The 27,501-nt window shown below is 34.8% G+C and overlaps 2 protein-coding genes across 5 annotated transcripts in view; one reads left to right on the top strand and one right to left on the bottom strand.

The window, feature by feature from the left end:
* LOC150106232 (voltage-dependent calcium channel subunit alpha-2/delta-3-like) overlaps positions 1–27,501 on the bottom strand; it is a 2,133,114-nt gene that overhangs the window by 1,874,973 nt on the left and 230,640 nt on the right. The window lies entirely within an intron of this gene.
* On the top strand, positions 21,600–26,636 carry LOC150106236 (U3-aranetoxin-Ce1a-like). The gene is made up of 4 exons (XM_090392255.1): positions 21,600–21,671; positions 23,861–23,969; positions 24,952–25,058; positions 26,518–26,636. Exons 1-4 carry the CDS (start codon positions 21,621–21,623, stop codon positions 26,545–26,547), a joined length of 297 nt encoding a protein of 98 aa, XP_090248381.1. The 5' UTR covers positions 21,600–21,620; the 3' UTR covers positions 26,548–26,636.

The following is a 27,501-nucleotide window of genomic DNA, read 5'->3' on the forward strand; positions in this document are numbered from 1 at the left end:
ACTTTTCACTTGAAACTGGTATCACTCGCGAATGGTTCAAGTCCCGCAAATATTGCTTTAAATATCCTAGGAAAGATCTTTTTCTGTTTAAATTCACATAACAGTCAAGAATTTCTTTAGCCACACAATAAGCTTGTTTGAACTATGATATCAACTGATTCAGGGATTATGCATCATGGATGTTCCAGCTTGATGTTTAGCGAACCATACTGAGGTTTTCCATGGTTAGAGGGCTTGCTAATATTTTTTTCAAAATATATTTGAATACTGCAAAATAAAAAATGACTGTAATGTAAGCAAGAATCGTCCAGAATGCATACAACTGTTATGCTGTCTGCTTATAAGATTGAGAAGAGTGCCAAACTGTTCTTGTATACGTGTAGTCACTGGTAGAGGTTTATCTGATTAACATAATCAGAGTCAAGAGATATGCTCCAAAATACTTACTGTATAAACACCAATTAGTACATAATTTTTTATTATAATCACACCAGTGGCTTCGTAAAATTAAATCGCGTATATTGAATTTTAGAGCTTTTCTCACAAACACTAATACGTGTGTAAGTCAATGGATGTTGATGTTTCTTATGTTAAGCTACCACAGAACAAAAACAGTTACCGATTCGCTTCTAGTCGCGGCTGTGCTCAGATTCCTCTAAAATCATCGATAACCATGGCTAAGCTTTAGGAGACAAAGGTACCCATCGATTTCCAAGAGCTAGTTATGGCTAAAAGAGTTCAACTTACTCCCTCTGGGGAATAAAAGCCGTTACAAAATTTATTACATTTTTATTATTTCTTTTGAAAAAAAAAATTACTCTTTGTCCTTGACTTGATATTCTTGAAAGATATATTGTCAAATCATCTATTTAAACAGCTAGCAGCTTGAAATTTTCGTCTCGGTGACTAACCCGTTCTGCGGAGTTTCAATGTGATCTGCAAAGTAATTTCGGGACTGAAAGACTAAAAATATTAATATTTAAAAACTAAATTATTAGGCGTACATATTTGTTTAGATCTTCAATGACATCAGAAATTAATTTCGTCTGTCATCGCAGATGTTCTCTAACGGTTTGGCCATGCAATTATTTCGTTACTTATTTTAACGAGACCACAATGTAGCATAACGACTGTTAAAGTATACACTAGATCAAAGGTGGGCAACCTTTTTAAGTGTGCTTGCCAAATCTTCGATGCAAAATTTTCTCACGTGCCAACCTAAATGTTTGGGAACGTTATTATGTGGTGTCTTAAGGATTGGGAGAACCTTTTCAAACAATCAAAATCACACCAGAACGGTAAAATCAAAGAATATTGTAAGAGTGATTAATGTAAGTCATGTAACATTGAATGAATGTAAAAATTAATGAAGGAATTTTTTCTTAAAAGTCCTTCTACTCTGTTGATAGCGTGGATATTTTTCGTTTGATAACAAAGTTCATCACTGAGAACAATGATTCACAAAAATATGTAGATGCATATATGGATAGTAATGCTGTTGCAAGGGTTTTTTAAACATACAAAAGTTTCTGAAGGTAGTATTCCAAGTCCTTACTACTTCGTTTTTCACACTTCTCTCTGTTACTCCAGTTTCTAATTGCTCCTTTTCAATGTTTTCAACTCTGAGGTCAACAAATTTTGTCTCCAAATTGAGCAACTTTGAAAATCCATCAACTGCATTTCAAAATCATGCATATTTATTCGAAAACATCTAAAATCCTCTAATTGCATAATACGATGAAGAAAAAAACTAAAATAAAAAATGGCGGTTGATTATTTTCGTTGGGTGCAATGAAGAACTGGAAGCCTGAAGTACTTTGACTGACAAAGAATGTTAGCATTTGGTATGTGGAAAGGATTTGCAAATAGGAAAAAAGCAACGAAGATTTTCTTCGTTTTATTAGGATCGTTGTTCTGGTTGAATTTAACGTACTTAATAATGTCTGTCATTTACAACTACTGAGGATCTCGCGAAATTTCATATTCATGATTAAATTAAGTGACGACGGGCACACTATTTGCAAGCTTAACGACTGCAAGGACAAATTAGAGTATCTTTGATTTTCTTAAGAGCTTTGTATTAATGAAACCTATTATATCGCTAATAACTTTTTTAACGTGAATTCTACATACGAAGTCTATTGTACATCTATTACCGTGCATGGATTAAGGAATCGATGATCTGCTATTTACCACAGACAAACTGAATTTCTATGGAAGGGCTATAAGAATAAAAATCAAACATCACTCCAAACAGTTCCAGGGTTCGAAGTGAGTGATGCAGCGCCCTTTGTAATTGGAAAAAATACCTTGCTGGAATGATGAGGCATGAAGGGAAGAATCACGATGCATGCTCTTTAAATTAGCTAGAAATATCTGGCTTGGAATTCCTGGTGATTAGCATTCATCAGAGATCATCTCTGTTAAGTGTGGCGGCAATGCTTCTACTTTTGATCAGGACAACTTTTCATAGTTCTCAGAAAAATGAACTCCAAACATTACAGTGATATCGTAAACAATTTTGCGCAGTCTCAAGGAAACTGCGACATTTTCCTTTCTGACTGAAACCGTGTAGATCGTGCGAACCTTTATAAGAGCTTCTCAAACGAGGGAGAGTAAATCAGTCTCATAGAAAGCAAGAAGTTTTTCCTTGTAGAAATTCGACTTTTATCCAGAAAAATACACGAAGTAACAGCAAGATATGCGCAATTAATAGACATAATGTACTGACCTCATTGCGTAATTGTTTGGGTCGTAAGTTCAACGTAATAGCTAAGACTATTATTCGATGGACACTACTCAGTTAAAATAATAATAATAACAAACTGTACTCATTTTTTGAGGGAAGCTGGCTAAGTATTTCAGTATAATTTTTTCACTATCAATCTTTTTTTATGCGCTTTCATAGTGTAATCGTATAGAGACGACAAGGACATCTTTGGAACGATTTAGATTTTAGTACGGTCTAGGAGACCATCGACTTTTACAGGGCTTTAAACGGAAGGTGGATTAACCGATCATGTATGAAGTTCATTCACGGACTTTTTTTTTTCCTCATTAGAAAGAGGTCAGCCAGACTGCGAACACACACATTGGCAAACAGAGCAAACTGTCCCAGATCTGCGTCACTATAGAGTATTAATTTATTCATTAAGACCAGTTAATTGACCGCAATATTGTCACTGATTGCAATACTTAAAGGGGAATAAAGAGACCTATCCGGGCAGAAAAACTCAGATATACCTCGTTTGAACAATAGTTCTGGTAGGAAAAATACACCTGCACACGTGAGAAAATCGCGGGTATCAGGTGCAAAATAAATAACTTCAATTCTTTTCTCTTCATTCTTATACCGTGAAGTCAATCTTATTCATCAGATGCCCTTGGTCAAATTTAATGGAATGAACAGAATGAAATGGCCAATGAAGCAATCGTCGAAGAGTATGAAAATACTGCTTATCTCTTCTGCTCAGCAAAATATAATGGTATTGTTAGGCAGTGAGAGCTGCTGAGCCCTATATCTTAACTTAGTTCCGAATAAAAGATTTAGATATCTTTATATGATCACATATTTTCTATAGTAGCATTTCTTATACTGTTTTTCTCATTAGACTGCGATCCAGTCTGGGGGAAAAACTCGTTTTTCATTTGGAGAGATGATATTAAACAGAAATAGTGCGTACAAAATTAACAGATGACGTAATGCGAAATCTTTCTAGAGAAGCATCGACTGCGCAGTATAAACATTGTAGTCCAGGTACATGTGCAGCAAACTAGCTTCTGCCGTTCGCAATCTAAGTGCCGATTACCAAATGAACACTTCTTTCTCTTCATTCATTCCATCTGTAAGTATATACGTTATCACTCTTCAGCTCATTTGTGGGTGGGCTCAAATATTACCGAGACATCGAGGTTTTAGGTGGTTCGTGAATTTCAGTGTCCACTGTGATACCGCCCTGCTTACTGAGTCTGAAGAGGGCTGAAACATCCCTTGTTTAGAGCAATGTTTACTGATTATCTATCTCTTAGCCAATTCCAGTACTAAAGTCCCACGGGTGTACAACCTTTTAGGTGGGAGCGCCATGAAAAATTGACTGGAATCCTTCCTTCTTATGTATTTCCTTTAAATTCTACTGTATTTGTAAAGAGCAAACTATCCCAGATCTCGGGATTATATTTACTATAAATTTTATTCCATCTGTCAGTCTTGAACTTATTTGCAGCACAAGAATTTCAGTAAAAATTTATTACAACTTGGTTTTTTGAGTGAACATTCTTAAGACGATTCTGCTAAGTATCCGAAACACAAAAATGTGGTTAAAATGATCGTTATTTTTTAATGATCATTTTAACCACGCTGAGGCCAAATGCTAGTAATGTTAATGACGTCATTATCAAGGATCCTAACATAATTCGTTTCAACAATCTGACTAATATCACGCTTGCCTGTCTAACCTGCAGATTACACTGACACAAAGATATTATGCTATCTCTTTCTTTTTTTCTGTGCAGACAACTTATTTAAATAAATCACCCCTCTAAATCGAGCAGCACATTATTGCTGAGATAATCGAAACGGTTACAAGAAAAAAAGTAGTTTTTCCCATTATACTTAACCTTGATGTAAATCTATATTGAACATTGATATTCTGCAAACCACAAATGTTAAAAAACATTATTTGCTTTCAGGAAATATTCCACAACTGTCAACTTTAATTAGTGTTTGAAATAATTGTTGGTGCTTTGTTGATACCCACCACCAATGAATTAAAAGCGGCAAATGATATCCTGAGTTTAATTGAATGATATTTCATATTTGTGATCGAGTGTAACATTTGTTCGTCAACTAGTAATTCGAAATAAATGAAGATCTCGATCTCCGATGAGAGTTATCAGGTTTGTCGTGTGTAATTAGACTCCGCCGATTCAATAAGCTCACCTGAGCACTCTTCAAAACATGTCGCAAGATAACATTAATTGTACCTTGATGATGTGACGTTTACGAGTGCTGCAGCCTCATCGATGCAGGTCGGTGGCCGCATTCTGTTTGTGCTTATCATTCAGCACTTTTATGGACAGCATCATAATAGCCAACTCAGTTGTGCTGTAGCAGATCGTTCCATCTTTTTCGTTTATTTGTTTTCAGGAATGTAAACTTGAGAATATTGCTACACAGATGTCATCACCAGCAAGCAAGCATTGTGCTGCACACAAACACTACAGTCCCTCTTATTAAAAATCAACTGAAATTAAACAGATTACCCATGATTTATTCATAAAAGCACCTCTGTTAATCATATCCTTTAGAAATCACACACACACACTCACAAAAAAAAGTTCTCGTGTTATTCTATTACAATAGGGATAATATATTAAATATTAATAAAAATTATAAATCATGACACAGTATAAGTTTGAACTTTCATTACTGATGATAAATGAATTAAACTGCCAAACTGCATTGACTTCCTCTGTATATTCTAGTGATACTGCAATTGTCGGAAGTGGAGTTAACCATTTTGATTCGTTCAATAGGACGGATAATGGGTTTAATCTTAAGCCAATTAAGCGTCTTGGAAGAGCGACGGACATGCTCCCTTCGATTGGAAAATACCCAACTTCATTTCTCGTCACGACGAAAGGAATGTTTGTATGGAGTGTTTCACTGAAGGTCAGATTGCTAATCTCATTTGGAAATAATGTGGGATTCCCGTCTCCCCCCCCCCCTCCCGGAAACTCTTTTCTTTTTTTCCAAAATAGACAAATGGGATAGAGAACACACGCAGCAGTTTTACATTTGATTTGGTCAGTTAGAGAATTAGTGTACAGTATAATTCCTACCGACATCAACTTGTTTCCTCATAATAATAATGACAAACATTTCACAGGGAAGGAAGAAAAAAATGACTAAGAACTACTTCTGAAATAGCTTGGTTTTCTCAAATGCAGGTTCTTATCGCAATATTATTATTCCATTTCAAAAGATATTCTTAGGGAATCTATATGTAATTTATTAAGATCGGTAAATAATTCTTATATGTTCATTTTGAAATCTGACTTTTTTTTTTTTAATGTACAAGCAGTTGTGATGTTAAATCGCAAACGGCGGTATGTCTCTTAATGTTCTTCAGCGTTGACTCAAATAAATAACTGAATACAGAATTTAGTCAAGGCTCTTATTTTGTTTCTGCAGTAGAGTTTGATATCATTTCAATATAACTAAAGATTAACAAAGAAATTGGCATTTCACGCCAATGTATAGAAACACATTGCAATTTATATATTTTGGAGACGTTCCTTGAAAACAATGCGGGGTTTATTTCTGCGTATAAGTTGCGGAACAGATATAAGAGGTGATATCTTTGTAACTCTGGACTTAACACTTCTTACCCTGAAAAGCAGGCTGGCCTTCGCTACGAAAGTCTCAGAATCATCCCACAATTATGACATTTTCTGAAACCCGCAAATCCATTCGTGTGAGGATCCTCGATATTAGGCTTAGAAAGAGCCAGCCTGGTTGGCCGAGTGGTTAGCATGCCCGCTCTCTAATCAACAGGTAGCGGGTTCGAATCTCTCTGTGGACATGGATGTGGACAATCACAAACATGGATATGTTGGTGATGGTCTCACACCGGGTGATGAAATTTATCACCCGGTGTGAGATCATCACCCCGTGAAGTGGCTTGAAAAAAATTCCACGTTTGGTCTCTGGAGCAGGGTTTCCGGACTATGGAAAATAAATAAAAAATTACAAAAAAATTTGAACTTGATAAAAATGGCAAAAATAATCCCTAGTCCACCCACTGTACAAATGTACTATTGGGTTTTGGGTGCGAACAAAAAAAAACAAAGGCGTTTCAAAAAAATTTCGCATAATTATTATTCTCAATTGGCGATTTTGTGAATAGATGTTTTCTCGAATTCCAGAATAGATTACTAAGTACCGAAGTATTTATTTTGATGTTTGTCCCTTATTAATGAACTGTTGTCTTACTTAAAAAAAAATAAAGTAATATAATATAATAACACATGCATATAATGATACGTCACCTGGGCGTGTGTGTGTGGGGGGGGGGGGGGGTGAATAGGTAAAACGGCCGTTGACATCATCTATTTACATACGAGAACAAACTGCCATCCTGTTTCATCATATATTAACGTATACCGCACCTGCGATACAATTACTATGCAAAAATACGATGACGAGAACAGGTCTGGGTTTAGCAATAATGCCGTTGCTAAAGGACAGATGTTGAAATGCATCAACACGCACGTACCTTAATCAGGGAGGCCAGATGCATTAAATTTAGAAATACTGCCCAAGCGTCGAACATCTCATGGAGTGGTGCTGAACAGCATCGTTTATCGCCATCTAAACTACTGTAAAGTTTGTACGCCCTGAATACCAAAACAGTATAGACGGATGTTCACAAAACTTCAAATGCACGTCACTCTCTAGTTACAGGGACGGAATCTGGATGCAATCATCTGATACTGAATAAAGTGTTTCCCGGCACAGCCCGGTGAGGGGCTTTGTCTGTGAATGCTTTTCTTCGGAATATGAGCGGTTCTGCTCAGTGGTGGTGGTAGGTGGAAGGCCATCGCTGAGTGGAGCCAACGCTGAGATGGACGGTCTTTCGCCCACAATTGAGTGGCCTAGGGATCGTCCGAATTTTTAGAGACGGCTTTACTTATTCATAAGGTCGAAACCGGCCTGGGTAGTGACCCCTTGCCTTTAATACAAAGCGTCATACATCTCCTCCAGGAGATGTGCTTTGCATTAAGGGTAAATATTAAGATTAGTGATCAGAGCTTATTCTACTTTTACCATGAGTTGCCTTGGTCTTGCACTATGTGCAGGGTCAGCTAGACTTGCAACACTTGCAGGCGCAAATTTGACTTGTTTGCTTGCTTACTTGGGAAATGGAGTAAAACCAGGTTTAAAATAGCTTGGTATCTTTAACATATATATATATATAGCATATATATCTACCCTATATATATATATATATATATATATATATAATGATAAGCTTTTTATGTCACGTCTGTATGTGACGTTTTTTGAAACTTAGGGGCTACCCTGAGTGTCGAGTCTTCAAATTTCGAGTCATCAGAATTCAAGGAGAACCGGCCTACCAGTCCGGAACACGGGGGGGGGCGCCAGAGGGGCGTAGCTCCCTAGTATATATATATATATGAAGGGTGCAGGGGAAAAACAACTTCAGTCCACGATATTGACTTCCTAAAAAAGCGTAATTAAAATTTTCTTGTTGTCAAAATGCAGGTAAACATAGCATAACAAAATAAAAAAAATAATAGATATGATACATTCATGTATATTAAGCATAATTAATTTAAATAGTACTTAAAAATTAAAAAACCAAATGGCAAATAATGGCCTTTTTGTCGAAATGGCCGGACTGAAGTGGTTTTCTCCCTGTAAATCCTATATAAAAAAATGGTGTTATGCACATTTTTTTATTAATCGGATTGGTAATATCTTATTTTTTTAATTAATTATTTAATTTATAAATAATGTACAGATCGCATCCCTTGTTTTAAAGATAGTAGGTACTAAGGGAATTATTATACTAACAAAGGTTGGTAAGTGCTTCTTTATTAAGTAAGCAATAATACACAAAACATGAAATATGGTAAAAAGTAATAAAATTTTAAGTAGTTAAAATATTGTAGTTTTAAAATAATTATTTATTTCAATCATCTATTGGATGGTCATCAAAGTTGTCGTCATCGCTTTTAATGAAACTTTTAACTTTGTTCTTAGTCTCTTCTGAAATTTTGTGGGGTATGTTTAGGTGTTTACCACTCCTATCTTTAGGTGACTGACCAGTATTTATCAAACAGTTTAAAAACTGTTTTTTAAAAACCAGTATTTATCAAACAGTTTAAAAACTGTTTGATAAATACTGGTCAGTCACCTAAAGATAGGAGTGGTAAACACCTAAACATACCCCACAAAATTTCAGAAGAGACTAAGAACAAAGTTAAAAGTTTCATTAAAAGCGATGACGACAACTTTGATGACCATCCAATAGATGATTGAAATAAATAATTATTTTAAAACTAATCCTTTTCGCTCGTTCTTCAGATATACCATGCAAAGAAATAAATGCTTTACGGCAAATTCTGACATCTTCGCCGCCTTGCAGTAATCTGACACGAAAAGCAAATGAAGCCGTGTTCACCCTCGCATCAACTCCTTTTCTAGGACGCTTTCTCATTACGGGAAGGATTATAATTAGTCCACTTAAATAAGAGTTTTGGTTATTATAGTTCCCTAATAAGTTAAAATCACGAATAACTCTTTTTCGTTCGGCATCAGGAATAGTTTCGAAACAACGATACCTTTTGCATAAACAGTCAGGACTAACTTCGTGCGTTGTTGCGCGAAGAATTTTCATTACATCTCTAGTCCTACCTGTCTTTTTTCGTTTCTTTGTGAGTTTTTCTATAGTATCAGCTTCACTTTCATTAGAAGTATTAAATAAAATATATAAGAAAATGATAAGTGATTATTAGAATAATCACTTATCATTTTCACACTACTTTTTATTATTAAAAACAATTAAAATACTAGTAAAACCAAAACAGTAAAACTATAATCAAAACTAGTAGTGATTCAACAAACCACTGATAACAAAATAATGGCTGATGCAATAGTGATAATAGTTGATGTGATTGGACCGAAGTTGTTTTTCCATATAACCGCTCGGTCTGAGGGTGTTCTTCCCAAGTTTAAGAAATATTCTCCGTTCATTTGTCTGGATTGAGGTTGTTTATGTAGAAAGTCGTATTTATGAGATGAAACCTTCCTTTAATCCCCAACAGATGGCAGCATTAGGTTGAATTCACAAAAATTGGACTGAAGTTGTTTTTCCCCTGTACCCTTCATATATATATATATATATATATTAATATTAACTGCCAAAGAAATAATACGCAGAATAAATGTTTTTGTTCATTAGCACAAGGTTCTAATAATTATTGCAAGATTCCCTGCTACTAGAAAGAGTTCGTTCTAATCTTCTGCTGATTAATACACGAATGAACGAAATACACTTTCATTTTAAATGCATGTAGTTTTGGCTTTAAAAACTAGCAATCTGTTATTCATTTCTTCACCGTATTCTCATGCATTTGAATAAGCACAACAGTTTTGAAGTTTTTTAAACTCGCAAAATACACTTCCGCTTTTCTGTTAGAATGCGGGGCTCCAGAACAAACACTGGCAAAACCGAAGTACCCGATCTTCGAGGTGGATCAGTTTGCTTTAGTCATTTATTCTTGAACACATTACCGCATAGAGAACATTAATAAGAGTGACGAGGATCGCTAATTTGTTTTCAGGATAATTTTATAAGTCATCTTATTTGATCGCAGTTAATTTGCGGGATGTTATGTATAACTTTTAGTCTACATATCTAGAAAAAGAACTTCTCACTGATATCCAAGAGGATACCAAAGGAACGAAATGCAAATATCATGGAAGTAGCAGGTGTATTAAAATATTTATAGTTTAATCCAATTATTTGACTGATGATTCGAGCATTGAGACCAATGTTAGAATTAAACCTACAATTAAGCGTTCTCTAACTGAAAAACTTAAGAAATATTTAAAAACTCATTGATTTCTGAAGATGAACATTTATCGTTCTATTGAGCTGAAGTCGGTTCAAGGGCAAAGAGTTAAGTAAAGAAATTGTTTATAAAAAAAAATATCAGCGTGATATTTTATTGAACTAGAATTTGCTGAAAACTAGATTTTCATTTTAACTAATTAACTGGAATTAGAATCATTTAAATGAACAAAAAATAGGGAAGTTTGTGTTCAAGTATTCAGCGACAAAGATAGCATTTGTATAAATTACGATGGACGAAAAGTAATTCATCATGTAGCCAGAAAAAATGATGGGCTTTTCTTGCATTATTTTCACAATGACAAAGCAAGTTAAAAAGCCTGGATGCTAATCTCAGATTTGACTACTGCGTGATGCTATTATTTTAGAAACATATTCTCATTTCAACTCTAGTCGAGTGAAAATGGTTTTTGTTGATACTTTGGCTACTGTGTGTGAATATGACGTCACCAACTGTCTTATTAATTCAGTTTAATATTGCTGTTCAGAACCACTCCATGAGATGTTCGACGCTTGGGCAGTATTACTAAATTTAATGCATCTGGCCTCCCTGATTAAGGTACGTGCGTGTTGATGCATTTCAACCTCTGTCCTTTAGCAACGGCATTATTGCTAAACCCAGACCTGTTCTCGTCATCGTATTTTTGCATAGTAATTGTATCGCAGGTGCGGTATACGTTAATATATGATGAAACAGGATGGCAGTTTGTTCTCGTATGTAAATAGATGATGTCAACGGCCGTTTTACCTATTCACCCCCCCCCCCACACACACACGCCCAGGTGACGTATCATTATATGCATGTGCTATTATATTATATTACTTTAATTTTTTTTAAGTAAGACAACAGCTCATTAATAAGGGACAAACATCAAAATAAATACTTCGGTACTTAGTAATCTATTCTGGAATTCGAGAAAACATCTATTCACAAAATCGCCAATTGAGAATAATAATTATGCGAAATTTTTTTGAAACGCCTTTGTTTTTTTTTGTTCGCACCCAAAACCCAATAGTACATTTGTACAGTGGGTGGACTAGGGATTATTTTTGCCATTTTTATCAAGTTCAAATTTTTTTGTAATTTTCTATTTATTTTCCATAGTCCGGAAACCCTGCTCCAGAGACCAAACGTGGAATTTTTTTCAAGCCACTTCACGGGGTGATGGTCTCACACCGGGTGATGAATTTCATCACCCGGTGTGAGACCATCACCAACATATCCATGTTTGTGATTGTCCACATCCATGTCCACAGAGAGATTCGAACCCGCTACCTGTTGGTTAGAGAGCGGTATGCTAACCACTCGGCCAACCAGACTGGCTCTTTCTAAGCCTAATATCGAGGATATTAAGCTTTGAAATACAAATACTTGGTATCTTTAACATTTATTATACCCAAGGTAAAATACTTTCTACATTTATATCTCCTCCTGAGATTTTTATTTAATAAGGTTAAAACACCTTATGGTGACTTGTTCTGGTAAAATATTTATGAGCTCTGTATTACTAAAATCTTGGTATTTCTAGCCTGGCTCCCACTGATGGAACCTCAATAAAGGTCGAAATCGGTCTGGGCAGTGGCCTCTTGCCTTTAATACAAAGCATCATACATCTCTTAGAGGAGATGTGCTTTGCATTAAGGGTAAATATTAAGATTAGTGATCAGAGCTTATTCTACTTTTACCATGAGTTGCCTTGGTCTTGCACTACGTGCAGGGTCAGCTAGACTTGCAATACTTGCAGGCGCAAACTTGACTTGTTTGTCTGTTTGCTTACTTGGGAAATGGAGTAAAACCAGGTTTAAAATAGCTTGGTATCTTTAACACTTATTACACTCAAGGTAAAATACTTTCTACACACACACACACACACACACACACACACACACACACACACACACACACACACACACACACACACACACACACAGTTAACCCTTGAACAACGCGGGGGGTAGGAGCCCCATCCCCCGCGTTGTTCGAAAATAGGAGTAAAACTTTTGACTCATCAAAAACTACTAATAGCCTACTGTTGATTGGAAACATGTTATATGTAATTAAATTCTGTATTCTTATAATACAGTACTAGAGAAAAGAAATGTTATTAAGAAAATCATAAGAAAGAGAAAATACATTTACAGTACGGTACTGCATTTATCGATACCGTAAGTTTACGTCGTCTGTTTACAAGATGAATCGTATGTCTGTCAGTACCTACGTCAATATCGTCTTATATACGATACAAAACACTGTAGATGTTATACGTATTACTAACACTAGACATCAAAAATGAAAAGATAACATGAAAAAGAAATTATTCATATTTATTTACAGGTATAAAGATTCATGCATTGATAACGGAGAAGCAGCAATAGGATTGCTTTTTGGTAGCCTAGTTTAATCGACACGATTGCTTCGCGGTAGCCTAGCCCATACGCTAATGAACGAATCGTTAGTTTTTTTTTTATTTTATGCTAATTAATTAAGTTAACTAATTAATAACAGTTAATTTTATGCAGTTATGATTTAATACTGCATCTTTACGTTTGTTTACATTTCTCTCGACTGCGAATGGCCATGTACGATTTTTAAGCGTTTGTGTGCGCAAGTTTCAAATTTTAACTTTTATAATAGATTTGTGTATACTTTAGGATAGTAAATGATAAATCAGACGATTATCTACATATATATTTTATGCATTCATGACATGCCGTTTTCTTGATGTTTTCGATATTCTGCGAGTTTTTTCAAATTGTCAAATCTTCAAAAAAATTTCAAATATATTTGTTTAAAAAAAATTCGCGTATAAGTGGACCCACGCAGTTCAAACCTGCGTTCTTCAAGGTTTAATATATGCAATGTGTGTGTATCTGCCGTCAATACTTATACAGACTTGGTGATGGCGTGTTTTGAGCTCAAGTATTCCGTCTCTTGAGCGCAGATGGTTGTTTTTACTAGTTCAAGGCCAGCTGGTAATTCCTCAGGCAACTTGTAACGCATTCCCCTACGTTTCTTGGTTCCCTAGTGCTCTAATAAAACATCACTATCTGTTGTGAAAAGGTGTCGGTGATAAGCATGTGTGCTCACTCTCACAGACGAAACACATAACAAGGGACCATCTTGCTCGAAAGAAATGTAAAAATTTTAGAACAGCTAAATAAATTCCGCATCTCACTCTACCTTCTTCTTTAGATATTTGCATTTACTAATTATGCCATATCTGAAACTTTTCTGAGGTTTTATGTACAGCTCGGCTTCTGGAACATTTTTTGTAGAAGTGGAAAGAACTGTGTAGTCCGCTAGGTTTAGAAACTAAACTGCTTCAAACACATTTCGCATGAAATATATTTTAAAAAATATATAAATTAGCTATTAACAATGATGCGAAATATGTAAATCGATGTTATTAATTAGCCTTTAATTTTTGTTCACTCTTTCTCATATAAAATGGTTTTAAGATTAAACAATGTCGCTATTTTGCAATTGAGATTATAATTTTAATTCTAATAAAAAGTAAGTATTTCTCTAATAAAAAAACAAATACTTCAATTTAAAAATAAGCTATAAAAGGTTTGGCTACCCAGTTTTGAGTTCCAGAACTGGACGGAAAATAAAAAAATGAAAATTACAACAAGCTCTTGAGCGGACGTGTAACATCTGTTATCGTATTAACTGTATTCGTATCATCGTCCATTTAGCATCTGGGCGCAAACATTACACTTTTTTTTTGTTGTTGTTAGGTAGATATTTGATTAAATTAAATTAATATTATATTAAATTAATAAATGATTACATTTTATTAAATTAACTAGAATTTAAATAAAATTAACTAACAAAATAAATCATATACATGCTTGTAAAATGAGAATTCAAAGAGAAATTGCAATATAGAATAGCAAAGTGACATAAAAGAGCTACTTTAGTTTCACTCCGGGCTACGTAAAATGATGTTGAGTCCAAGGGAAAAATAAGAATAAAAAACCAATAAAACATCTTCTAGATAAATGGGTATTGAAGGTAAGCCTTATAAACTCAAGGAGCCATACTAGCTCGTCAGAACAAGCTTTTACAAACATCCATGCCCAAGGTGGAAATCGAAACCACAACTTGTTGGTTGGATAACAGGCAGTTTCTGTAGTGCTGATCATGCTTAACATTTGTCAGATAAACTGTCCCATTTCCATATTGGTTTACTGAACTCTGGATTTAGCCAGAAACGAAACGAGAAGAGTTGTTTTCCGCAGTCGAAGATCTGAGAATATCTCGGTTCGTCCGGAACCATCCAACAAAATTTGAATTCTGCTTTCAGAGGAGTTCCAATAATTATTATTATGTGACACCTCCAGGGAGTCCAAAGACTCATCGAGGGAGAATGTGCCAACACCATCGAACGATTGGTCTCCTAGGAAAAGAATACGCAGCCCTAATTTCTAGTTCTTAATAATACGTAGCTGTGCATATCATCAAAAGCAGTGTAAATATGTGTATGCGGAAAGAAAAAAAAAAAAACGAAGATGGAAATCTTCACACTAATACAAAAAATTCCTTTAACTGTAAAAGCATTGTCTGTTCGTTTGACCTACGCTATACAAGTGAGATTTAAAAAAAAAAAAAAAAAAAAAAAAAAAAAAAAAAAATGAATATACACTTTACTTTGTCCCATTTTACTTCCTAGATGTTTCATTACTGGAATAATGAAATTTTCCGATTCCATATACTAGTGCAGAAACTTGAGAAGGTTACTTTCTATTTAAAGATGCGCACTTTTTAATGAAAAAAGAAGCATATTCTGCTGTTGTTTTTTTAACTTAATTCATTTTATGTCATTTTAATTGGTTATTCTGTATCAGACATAGAATTATTGAAACTCGAATCTATAATGTTTGAATATACTTGCTTTTCTTTAAAAACATCCCATTCTTAAATTTTCATTCGTGATGAACACTAAAAAGCTACTGCTAAGACAATCAGCTATATGTTACTAAATTAGTGAACATAAAACTAACATTGGAAGCACGAAAATTAAAGAAAAAGAGATTGCATATAAGGAATTAAGAAAGCGACTACTATGTCCCTATTTTGTTTATAAAAATTATTAAAAAATTCGCATAATGTAATTGTACGATCTAAAGATGGCAGCTTCTTTTGGAAAAGAATATACTTTGCATGGAAATAATGCAGTTCCATATTGGTGTAGGGAGATACAAAAAGCTACTACAGTGGGTGAAGCAGATGCAAAAAGAACGTGTGATAATCTGCATGAAATTAATTAATCAGGACCAATTTAAGGCGCATTCAATGCTCATAAACCTTCAGAAATAAATGATTATAGCAATAGCATACCGATAACGCAGTCTTATATCATTTTCTTATTTTGGTGCACTCTTAAGATTATTGAATGCGCCTTAAATTGGTCCTGATTAATTAATTTCATGCAGATTATCACACGTTCTTTTTGCATCTGCTTCATCCACTGTAGTAGCTTTTTGTATCTCCTGAAAATAATAATCAGTTCTTAAAATGTTTCATTCACATACTTCAATACGTACTAAAGGACAATAAAAATATTTTCCCCTAAACTGAATGGAATTATCTTCTGCATATTTGCTCTTCGATCGAATCAACTTACATATTGCAAGAAAAGTAGCAATTTTACTTCCTTGTTGGGAACGTTTTTCAAGCACCTTCCATTCTTTGTTAGCTTCTATCCGTCAGATTTGTATAATGAGCTTCATAACCTTCTCCCCAGGAAAAAAGATTATGAAGTGCATTTTTTCCGAAGAATTTTCCACGAGAATTTTTTGAAAGACATGCAACTGCACTGAACTGTGCGCCGATATCTGAAACAATTTAAATATCCAAATTAAATTGCAAAATTTCGAGAAAACAAAATGTAAGTGTATCCAAACACGGGTTTTTGTTATGACTAATGTTTCGCCAGCAGTAATGGCTATTTGATAGGCAAACGAACCATTATTTTGTCATTCAGAATGATACTCATTTTGCTTGCAAATGCGAGGGACTCTAAAATGCGCATTTTCTGGAATCCCTAACGATGCATTCTACTCTTTTACATTGCGATTTTTTAGGCTTCAGTATTAGGGGATCTGTTTCGGTTTCCATCTCTCTCTCTGTAAGCCAACCTTTCATCGCTTCATTGCTTTATTAGGCAGCTCCGAAGCATACCAAGAAAAAGCAGTGCTCAGCATTACATATCAAAAATGAATTCTGATATGCACTGTTCTTAACTGGAACAGTTTCCTACCTCTTACTCACGTTGCGCCATAGTGCCATGCTAGGAAAGATCCGGAACTCGCACTCTGAATTTTAATAACGTCCTTTAATGATCACTAATTATAACTTTAATAATAGTTATATCTTAATCTGATTGATAGGGAACATTATTTTAATAACAACCGTTAATTATAACTTAATCATAGTTGTCATTGTTCCATTAGAAATCCTCGTTTTCGTCTGTAATATTTGTAAAGCTTTCGGCTCTGTATTTCAGTAATTTGACAAAGTGCTTAACGGAAATTCACTTGTAATGAATTCAACTTTTTAACATAGAAATGCAAACCCTCTCTATGGCATAGAGGTTTTGCTCTGCGTTTCTCTGACAAGAACCAGCAGTTCGAAACTGCTATCAGGCTAGTGAAACTTTATGAGAGCACTAATAAGAGAAGAACGTATGGCCTCCTTGGAAGAAAATTTTCGAAACTGTTTTTAAAGTTTCTATATTTGGCTATAAAATATGGAGAGATCCATAATATCTTACTAACATTTTAACAAGTTAAACCATTTATAGGTGATCTCGCTGTTTACAAATATTACAAAATGGTAGGACTCGAGAAATTCTGTTTAAGAGGATTTTACGCTATTTGAATTAGAAAAGGTTTCTGAAAAGGTATTAAGTGCGAACCTAAAGAAAATACAACCTTGACGTGAACTTGTACTGATTATCGCAGAAAATTAACTCGAAACTGGGTACAAAAAAAAAAAAAAAAAAAAAAAAAAAAAACTGAAACAGTGAAATATCAGAAAGTTGGTATAGTTCGCCCACCGATTAGAGATCCCTCGACACTTCTGCGCACGTCAGAAAAAGGAGAATCCATTCCGATAATAGGGTAATCAATCTGTCTTCTGGGATGTGTTTGTTTATTATTACAGGTCGGAAAATTTAGCTTTTCTTTTACGAACATTGTAGTTTTTAAAGGGTAACTATTTTGCTTGTATAACAGTTGGAAAAATGTACGTAGAGTATTAACAAAATTAAAAAAAAAGTATAGCATAAAACAAAAATTTAACTAAGTTTATTTTTAAGAAAGTTTTCTATAAAATAAAAATAATTATACAGAATAACAGAATTTTTTTTCAAATGAACTTAGATATTCCAAACTTACAGTTGAGAGAACTGAGACACTTTAATGTCCTAAACCGATTAAGTATTTATGACTTGCGACTCTTTTAACAAACCCATGCAAAAAAAGGTTGGAAAAAAATACCATTATCAAATCCTTTTAATCTTCATAGTCATCTGAATCAGTGTCCGAATCGCCATCACTTTCTTAAACTGATCACCAAAGGTTCGCATAATTCTTCGATAATTCCGTCTCTGTCCCAATACATATTTTCCAATGAGGTGACATGAAAGCAATATTTTCCCCAGTTTTCAACTGTAATACTTTCAATCACCTGTTCTGAAAGCTTAAAAAGTTTCGAGATGTCAATATCTCTAGTTACGTTGCGATGGCGAATGAAACTTTTCACTTCTGCCCAAACATACTCAATAGTATTAATATCGCAATGAAATCCATGCTCTTTGAGCATCGTGTCGAATTTAAATAGTTTAGTTGTGGGCGAGTTTCTTTTGACCAAATTAAGCAATTCAATTTTTCGCATATCTGGGGAATGAGAAATATTATTTGCAGAGAGCCAATCCATAAGAACTTGCTTCTTATTAGACCAATTTGGAACTTTGTTTGATCGAATAGAGTGATATGAAGTGTTATCAATTATAACAACAGCATTTTTAGGAAGGTTTGGAATCAGTTTTTCTTCTGCCCACTTTTCGAAGATCGTAGAATTCATTTGCCTATGGTAATTGGCTTTGTATAGTAAGTTTGAATTCAGTAAAAAAACCCATTTCTCCACCCGCACACAAAATTATTATGCGCCGCGAGGTATTTCCGGTTTGTAGCACTCCACATTCTTCTTTAGACTGCCAACATTTTCTATAATTTAAATTACTATCAATCCAAGTTTCATCTAGATAAACAATCGGTTTTTTCCCTCACTAAAACGTCTTATTGCTCTCAAATACTGCGTTCTAGATAAAACAATGTCACTTCGCTCCATGATAAGTTTCCTTTTATTCTGGGACTTTTTAAAACAAAATCCGATTTCATGAAGTATTTTCCTTAAAGTTTCTCTTTTCCAAGAAAAATTAATTTTTTCTTTAAGCACAGGAATCAATTTCGGAACAGTTGGCACTCTTTTCTCGACCACGTAAAATTCATGAATAGTTGTTCTTATAACGTCTACATCAAAATCATTCAAAGCTACGGTTTCGATGGTTTTCTTTACTCTGGCGGTTTTTTTTTTTTAGGAGATTTAAATTTTGGCTTACCTTCACCTTTTGATTCCCTACGAATTCTTTTGACAGTCGACCCCGATACGCCCACAATTGCACTTGCACGTTTTATGACTTGAGAAAGGGGAACAAGGAGACGATTATTTTTCGCAGAATGTCAGCACATTATTCAATATTCTTTTGCAAGAGCTACTGAAACGTTTAACAACAGAACTTGTTGACTGTGCTGGATCCATCATACAAATTAATAATAAAAAAATAATGCAAAAAAAGCGACAACAAAAAGCAAGCTAGTACTAGTACAGCGACAGAACAAGAAAGCACGTGATTTCGCATGTTGGAGACCAATTCGTACATCATTTATTTCTCCCCTTCAGCATGGGTCGACTATTCTTGGCAAAATGCCAAGGAGAGATCTACAAAGGGTGGGCGAACTATAAACAGATGGCATTATGCGTTGGTGGTTAGTGACATTGTGTGCAGACGAAGGATCAAGTGTTGGAGATTGTACAATGTGAGGAGTGGACTGCCTTGTCGCGATCAGTCGTTAAACTCCTTGGAGTTTAACGACTGACCGCAACAGGGCAATTTGATATCCTTAGTTGAATAAATCAACTAAGGATATCAAAAATATCCTTAGTTGATTTATTCAACGCTTTTACCAGCTTTACAAACCACAAGTCTTCCTTACTCACTTTTCTTGTTTGAAATGTTTGTAACATGCAAAATCCGTCTTTCCTCATTACAATAACCACGCATTCCGCTAAATAATCTGGATTACTTACCCAGTTTCCTCCTCCACATCGTTTTACATACATTACTCTAAAGTAGATCTAATTATCACGGAATATAAGTGAACGTTACGTATTTTTACCAACTGTTCAAGTTCAGCGAATGCATTACACGAGCACATTTGGCAGCTTTACTACTATTTAAGAAATTTCATATTGGACTTCGCAACCGTCTTCATCTTTCGAGCTCATTCAGTCTAAATGGTGTGACCTTGGAGAGGTTTATAACCTTAGTGGGAAGGGGTTACCCTTGCTCATCCTCTACCAAACTTAGTTTAATCTTTGCATTTTGATATTGAAGTTAAGTGATACATCAGTGATAAAAAAAAAAGTAAGAACAGCAACGCATTTATTGATAATATATATATGGAAAATGTTTAAATTAGTGTTTTTAAATAACTATTCTAAAGCTCTCTAATATGATGATGCTCAAAAAGAACCACATTTAATGCGCGTTATGCGTATTTTAAATTGTATATTTGTATAAATTAAGCAGTTTGTTTCTGAATATAATATCGAGTGAAATTGAAATCACACCGCGCGAGTGCATTGTTATTATATTCTCTTACACAGGAAGAGTATTTTGCTGAGGGCCATGAATGGGTTTCACACACAGGCGCAGCGTGGTATCGTTCTGCAAGCAGGCAAACCGTCCCCCATAACACACATCTGCTTACATACATAGAAGTGTTCATAAATGCATCTGCCTTTACTAGGTGCAGAACAGAAGCGGAAAGCCTGCTGCATTAAATCCATGTGAGCTCTACAGGGGACTCAATGAATCCTGATATGGAAGAAAATTTTGTCGGAAATAACAGTTCATTCTACAGTATAATAATACGTTAAGGCTGTGCCACAGAATAGTGCTATTGAGCGTGACAATATATTTTTTTTTTTATTTTATTTATTTATTTTTTTTTTTTGCAAGTGACCTGCTAAATTTTAGATGGCACAAACACGGGTACAGAACTATTTAATTTATAATACTATCCCTATCTGAAGGATTATATTCGGAGACATTTTCTAATTTTCTTTTAAATTCAGGCTTCCTATTTGAAGGAATCGAATCATAAAACAATGATCCAAAATAATTTAAACATTAATTCCAACCTCTCAAAAAAGGTTATCTTTGATCTAACATTATGGTTTAAGACTATATTTTGATTGTTTGGATTCAATGTAATTTTGCATACACAGTTTTCATTACGAAAAAAAAGAATTCTAAATTAAAAATAAACTTATAAATATGGAACTTTAAATAAGTTCCCTCCTGTTCAAATATTTTATGTAGGTAGCTTTACTCGGAAAGTGTCTCTAATAATCATATCAAAAATTGGGAGCGTGGGGGGGGGGGGGAGTTCATAATGATCATTCTGTATGTAGTATTTCTGTTTGTTTAAGATTACCACCTGGAACTTCTCTTTAATTTGTTTAGTGACTTATCAGAACCATTTGTATTTCATCGTGAAAACAGCATGTTTTTACATTCTGTTATCAGCTGACCTTTCTCTAAAAGAATATTTAAAGTGGCTGATCAGGAGGAAAGTGACTCATTCTTAGAGCTCTACACGAAGATGAAGTGCTGCGTGTTTTTGTTCGTTGCTGTTGCCTTTGTGGCAGTTCAGGTAACTCTTTAACAAATGTTTTTTTCCAATAATTTATTTCGAATAAGTAAATTATTTCTTTTTCCGTTATTCCGTTTTGATAATGATATAAACTTTTGGTTGTTGCTTGTGCGTAACTGTCAGCTGTTGCGGTCGTTACGAAGATGCACCTATCACTGAGAGGCAGCCGATTTTTTAATTAAAAAAAAATGCTGAATTTTCCAACTCCGAAAAAACTAACCAGAGATCACTGGAATATTTGATAATTTATTAATTTAATTGCGTTTAATCATAAACAAAATGATATAATACATTCGTATCATCAATCAGTATAAGTGGTTGAAAAATAAATAAAGGGCCTGATTAACACTGTAGCTGAACAAGATAAACTTTTTAAGAGATGCATGAGAAAGGAAGTCGTTCCAAACAGCAAAGAGAGATGAAAGAGGAAGATAACTGCGATGCGGAAGTTGATCTGAGAAGGGATGGTGATTATCCACTGCACATCTTAACGTATTTAAAGAGAACGGAGGGGTCTCAATAATATTATATGGCGGGCATCACTTATAACTGCCAAAAATGAAGGCGCAGGACGGTGAAATAGATGAAGAATGTTCATTAAACCATTTGACTGCTTTCTTCTTTTTATAATAAAAATTGTAATAATAATCACAGATACGTGCTTACCATTAAGGTCTCACGACAGCCACTGTTGTCTTTCGTAACTATAATTTTTAGGATAAAGTAATTAGGTTTATGTCTGTTGTGAGTTGCAAAACCCGAGAGTTTTCAGAAAGAAAACCTTCTGCTTCTGTACCAAACTCACCTTATTTAAAAATCCCTGATAAAGTGTATTTGCGTTCAACTAAAGGGCTTAGCTGAAACCAACCGAGCTACGGAGGCTTTGGCTGCTTCTTCTACTCTAAGGTTTTAAGATAATTCTTAAAAGTAACAACGGCAGAGAAAATCTAATCTAACCTAGCTTCGTGGATGCCGTGGAGCCAAACATGAGTTACTAAAGGCTGGAAGTAAAATTTATTCAGAGAAATGTGCAGGGAGAGAAAAGTGGTTAGGGAGTTTGAGTATAGTTGAAGTAAGGAGTTGAAGAAAGATCATCTATATAGAAAGAAATGAGAAAATATTGAATTTTTAGCATTTAATTTAATGTTTATTTGATATCCATTAAGAATGTTTTGGGTATTTGAAAAACACAAGAATCCATTAGCTAGAAACGTGCACATTATGGTTGCATTCATAGCGAAGGTTGATACGCTGATGCATTACTACTAACCACCACACATGCCGGCTGACAAGAATGCGTATAGCCACAGAAACTAAGGTGGATTACATCTTCTTAATTATTATTGTGCATCAGGAATCTGTTACTTCTTAATAAAATTTCTAAATGAATTCCTGATGCACAGTGTTTTCTCCGGTGTTCCAACTTGGCTGTTATCATCATTTTAGTAGGTGGGTCTTCAATCTGTTGGTTTAAGTCGTTTACTTTCATTGGCATCTTTGGTTTTTATTGCATCGATAAATGCGTGTATTCTAAAGCTCATGCGTCTATGTTCTACGAGTAAAAAGTTATGACAAGACCAGAGCGGGGATAGGATTTGATGAATCGCTTGTTACAAAAAAAAAAAATTAAAACACAACGACTGCAATCTTTTTAATGAATAACAAAAAAAAGAAGTCTATTTGTATACATTTTGGAATTATAAATAACATTTTGAAGCAAAACATATCACACGCCTTAGCATCCGAAAAGGATGTCTCTTTTGCGAGAGGTTTTTCATAATTCGTATCTTCTTTACAGTACTATTTTACTTAAATGCTATCTTACCCTGAGACCGTTCCTATAAGATTATTTGAATATATAAAAACCTAAACTCCATGATTTTAGGGATTTTATTAATTGTGTAGTTCGCTTGGCACCACTTATTTTTCTTCCCACTAAATTTTAATAATATGCTAAAATGATTCATGTTAGGGATTAATTTGAAATACAACCATAGCAGGTAGTTGGAAAGAAAAAACAAAACAGTTACGTTGAATTCAAGTAGCAAAAAACTTCGATTCTGACTGAATTCGATTCTTCTCACTAGAAAAATTATACTGGTATGTATGCTCGCGCTTATTAAAGATGTATCAGCAAGGTTACAAGGCTAGTCTGCTGAAATGTAATGTGTGTTTATATTTTCGTGTAGGGTGATCATCATAAACCATGCAAAAACCAAGAAGAGTGCGACGCTGATGAATGTTGCGTTAAGCTTGTAGCTAACAGCGATAAAATATGCCATTCAAGGATAAACCAAGGTAAGTGCAATATTTTTTACTAATTCTCGTGAAAAGGCTTAGACGTTGGTTATGCATTTTTTACTAAATAACTTAAGGAAATTACAACGTCAACTAGGGTATACATTAAAATAAATTTTAATATACTTCAATATTTCGGCAACGTCACGTTGCCATTTTCAAGAAACTTAAGAACAAGACACGTGCACGCAGGCACAACAAACAGTAAATGAGGAAGAAGAAGGAAGCTATTATTTCTCCTAAAGTCCTGATGGTGCCCCCTAGCGGGCAATGTTGGTATTCTTGGGCGATTGGACTGAAGGTCTTGTGATGTAGGTTTCCCAAATTTGAGGCAGTCTCATGCAGCCAAATTTGTTGAGGTTTGGATTGTTTCTTAGGGCTGAAGCTGATTCCATGAAAAGCCTTTCATATTTGTATTTACTACGGTGTATTATCATGGCTTTCTTCCACCGTATTCTATGGCAGGTATCCAGCGCATGGTCAGCAAGACCAGAGTGGCTGTATTGGTGAAACCGGATGTAGTCCTTGTGTTCTGAAATTCTGATATTTGCTGTCCTGCCTGTTTGGCCCAAGTAAGACAGCTTACAGCTACAAGGGACCTGGTATACACCAGGTAGGTCTGGGGGGGGGAGGTTGGTCTTTAGTAGAGCGGATATGGGATGCCAATTTTTTATATGGTCTGTAACAAGAAGTTAAGTGCAATAATAATGAAAAATGATCGGTTTGAAAATTTCATATATATTACGATGGTAACATACGCATATCAGTAAAGTTTTTATCTTATTAAAACAAAATAAATTTAGTACATGATATTTGCATTAGTGCGTGCTAACAGTTAACGTTGGATTTTATACTTGAAAATTCACTATTTGAAATAATCCTGAAGTTCAGAATAAGAATTCTTCTCAGTTAATTTAGAAAAGAAAAGAAAAATGCTTTTCATTTGTTATAACTGAGAATTATGTTTCATTTCATTGCACAGGTAAAACTTGTATTATGGACTTGAAGAAGCGACAAGATGGAGAAGAACAGGACCATTACTTAACGTCATGCCCCTGCGTGGAAGGATTGGAATGCAGCAAAGGAACGGTAATTTGCTTAAAGGACATTTATATACATATATATCGAGAAAATCATTATAAAATGTAGCAGTACATTAACTATATTCAACATAATGATGGCGATAATAATTACAACATCATTATGTTGAACAAAATTAATGTACTGCTCAGTGGCGCACTCAGGATTTAATCTTCGGGGAGGGGGGGGGGGGGCGAGTTGAGTAGACGATTTGAAATACACACTATGCATTGTATACGCGCAATGACTGAGCATCTGCAGTGATCGCCAATACATGATACCCGTGATCTCCTCTGGCTCGGCTCGGGCAAACGAAGTAGCGCCCGAGCACTACTTCATTCACTTTGCGTTCACTGCGGCCAGGATTCCCGAGCGCTATAGGGTATTCCCACCTTATGTGATTGCTAATTGATAAGTACCATAGAAATAGAAGACACAACATTAATTTTTAAAAATAATAATTTTAATTAGGAAAATATTTTTGGAAATTTTTCTAGTGTTTTTTCCATTTTTCTTTTGGAGGGGGCAGGACCCCTGGGTGCGCCAATGATACTGCTACATTTTTACAGTAACTTAACTGCTACATTTTGCAGTAGTTAATTTACTGCTACAGAGCAACTGAAGCGATATGTCAAATCAGAAGGGGAAGGTTTGTCGGATGGGGGCTTCTGCTGTTTTGCCTCTTTTGAAGGAGGAAAACTCCTGCCTCCGTTGTATCCGTTCAGGACCATACAAAGATTCCTCGAGTTTCCTCGCTTTCCTGACGGATTTATCAGTGTGGATACGCGGGATGGTCAGTGAATAATAACAATCCTTTTCGTGGAAAGACAACAGCATGAAAAGGTGGCGTATTCCTCGGGAATGCTGAGAATTCAGGAAATGGGATTTTCTATTTAAAAAAATGCCGTTTTATGGTCGCTTTATGTCATCAATAAGCGTCTTTTATCAGTTGGATTAGCCAGAGACCTTCTGTTTTTCAGATGACTAACAATTAATTTAATTATTACATCGTTTATATTAAGAACAATAGCATTTTTAATTAGTCATTCTGCATTATCATTCATCTGGCTGGCAGCATAAATTCCATACATTGAGAATATGATGTAAGCATATTAGTATGCATTTAACAACTTCAATTCTCAAAAGAAATGAAGAAAGACATATGTTATGAAGAGAACAGGGTGCTCATAAGTCATGGAATAGGGTGCCCATAAGTCATGCCGTAGAAAGGGCTCGTCTTTGTGAAGCATCTGTATAAGTTTTTTAGCGTCACCAGATTTTTTTTTTATTAGTTATGAAAAACCACATCAAGTAAATGACCTACATTTTCGGCTTTACTAAGTAGAGCTCTTTCTATAGAATGTTCCATGACTTATGGGCCAACCTGTACTTTCTTTTTGAAAGAAAATAATTTGATATTATGTACATTCTATATAGCCGTGAACATTAAACTATGTTTTGCTTACAGGGCACCATCCCGAGATGCAACTCGCCCTGATTCCAAGAGGCCGAATGCAGAATCTAAAACATTTTAGTACGGTGTCATATTCATTTGTATCTGAAATACAATAAAGTGAGAAAACCTTGTGCGTTTGTGTCCCTTTTAAAGATGGTACTTAACATTCACGGATGTTTTTTTTTCAAATAAAAAAAAAACCTTCGTTCTTCTCTGTTGTTTATATTATGCACATATATACTGATAAGAGTACAAGTACATATACAGGTTACATGCATCTTCATTTCAATATATATATATGTGTGTGTGTGTGTGTCTGTGTGTGTGAAATTTTGATAAACTCCTAATATAGTATTACTGTTTAACAAATTCTGTATTATTTATGTGGCTTTTCCCTGCAAAATTCTATATACTGCTTATCACATTGCGTGTACTCTACTGTGCTACAGTATGAATCTAAGTGTGTGTGGGGGGGGGGGGGGGGATGATCCTACCAAGATTCATGTGTTGTTATTTACTTTGAGTAGACAGTGGCTTTTCTTGAGTATTGTTTAATTTACTAACAATTTAATGATAAAAAACATAATTATGCTCTATGATAATGATATATCATGTAAATGAGAATAGTTATTTAATAATAATAAATATATACATTTACATCGAGCAAGCTAGTCTGAACTTCATTTGTGTTAATCTAGGTAAAAGAAAGCGATGTTTTAGCGTCATTTATAATTCCAAGAAATTGTCTTAATTCTCTCTTAATGTTTGCTTCCGCTTTTTCATTACTGAGGTCTCCCTTAAGAGGGTTAAAGATTCTTAGTGCCAGGAATGTGCAATGCGCTGGAGGATACTTTTTTCCTTGCGTGATGTACCTTAAAATACTGCCCGAGGATACGGTGCTGGTCATTGAGGCTAATCCAATGTTTATTTCGATGTAAGAAGATAACTACGCTAGAAAGTTATAGTTGGTTGAAGTTCAGGAGGATGAAGTTAGTG

This window comes from Typopeltis vanoorti, chromosome 5 (assembly GCF_054136105.1).
Source record: "Typopeltis vanoorti isolate ZY-2024b chromosome 5, IOZ_Tvanoo_1.0, whole genome shotgun sequence".
NCBI classification, from domain to species: Eukaryota; Metazoa; Arthropoda; class Arachnida; order Uropygi; family Thelyphonidae; genus Typopeltis; species Typopeltis vanoorti.

Coding starts and splice junctions, on each gene's coding strand:
- LOC150106236 (XM_090392255.1), top strand. CDS start 21,621: ATGAAGTGCTGCGTGTTTTTGTTCGTTGCTGTTGCCTTTGTGGCAGTT. Junction 21,672..23,860: donor TTGCCTTTGTGGCAGTTCAG/GTAACTCTTTAA, acceptor ATTTTCGTGTAG/GGTGATCATCATAAACCATG. Junction 23,970..24,951: donor CCATTCAAGGATAAACCAAG/GTAAGTGCAATA, acceptor TTCATTGCACAG/GTAAAACTTGTATTATGGAC.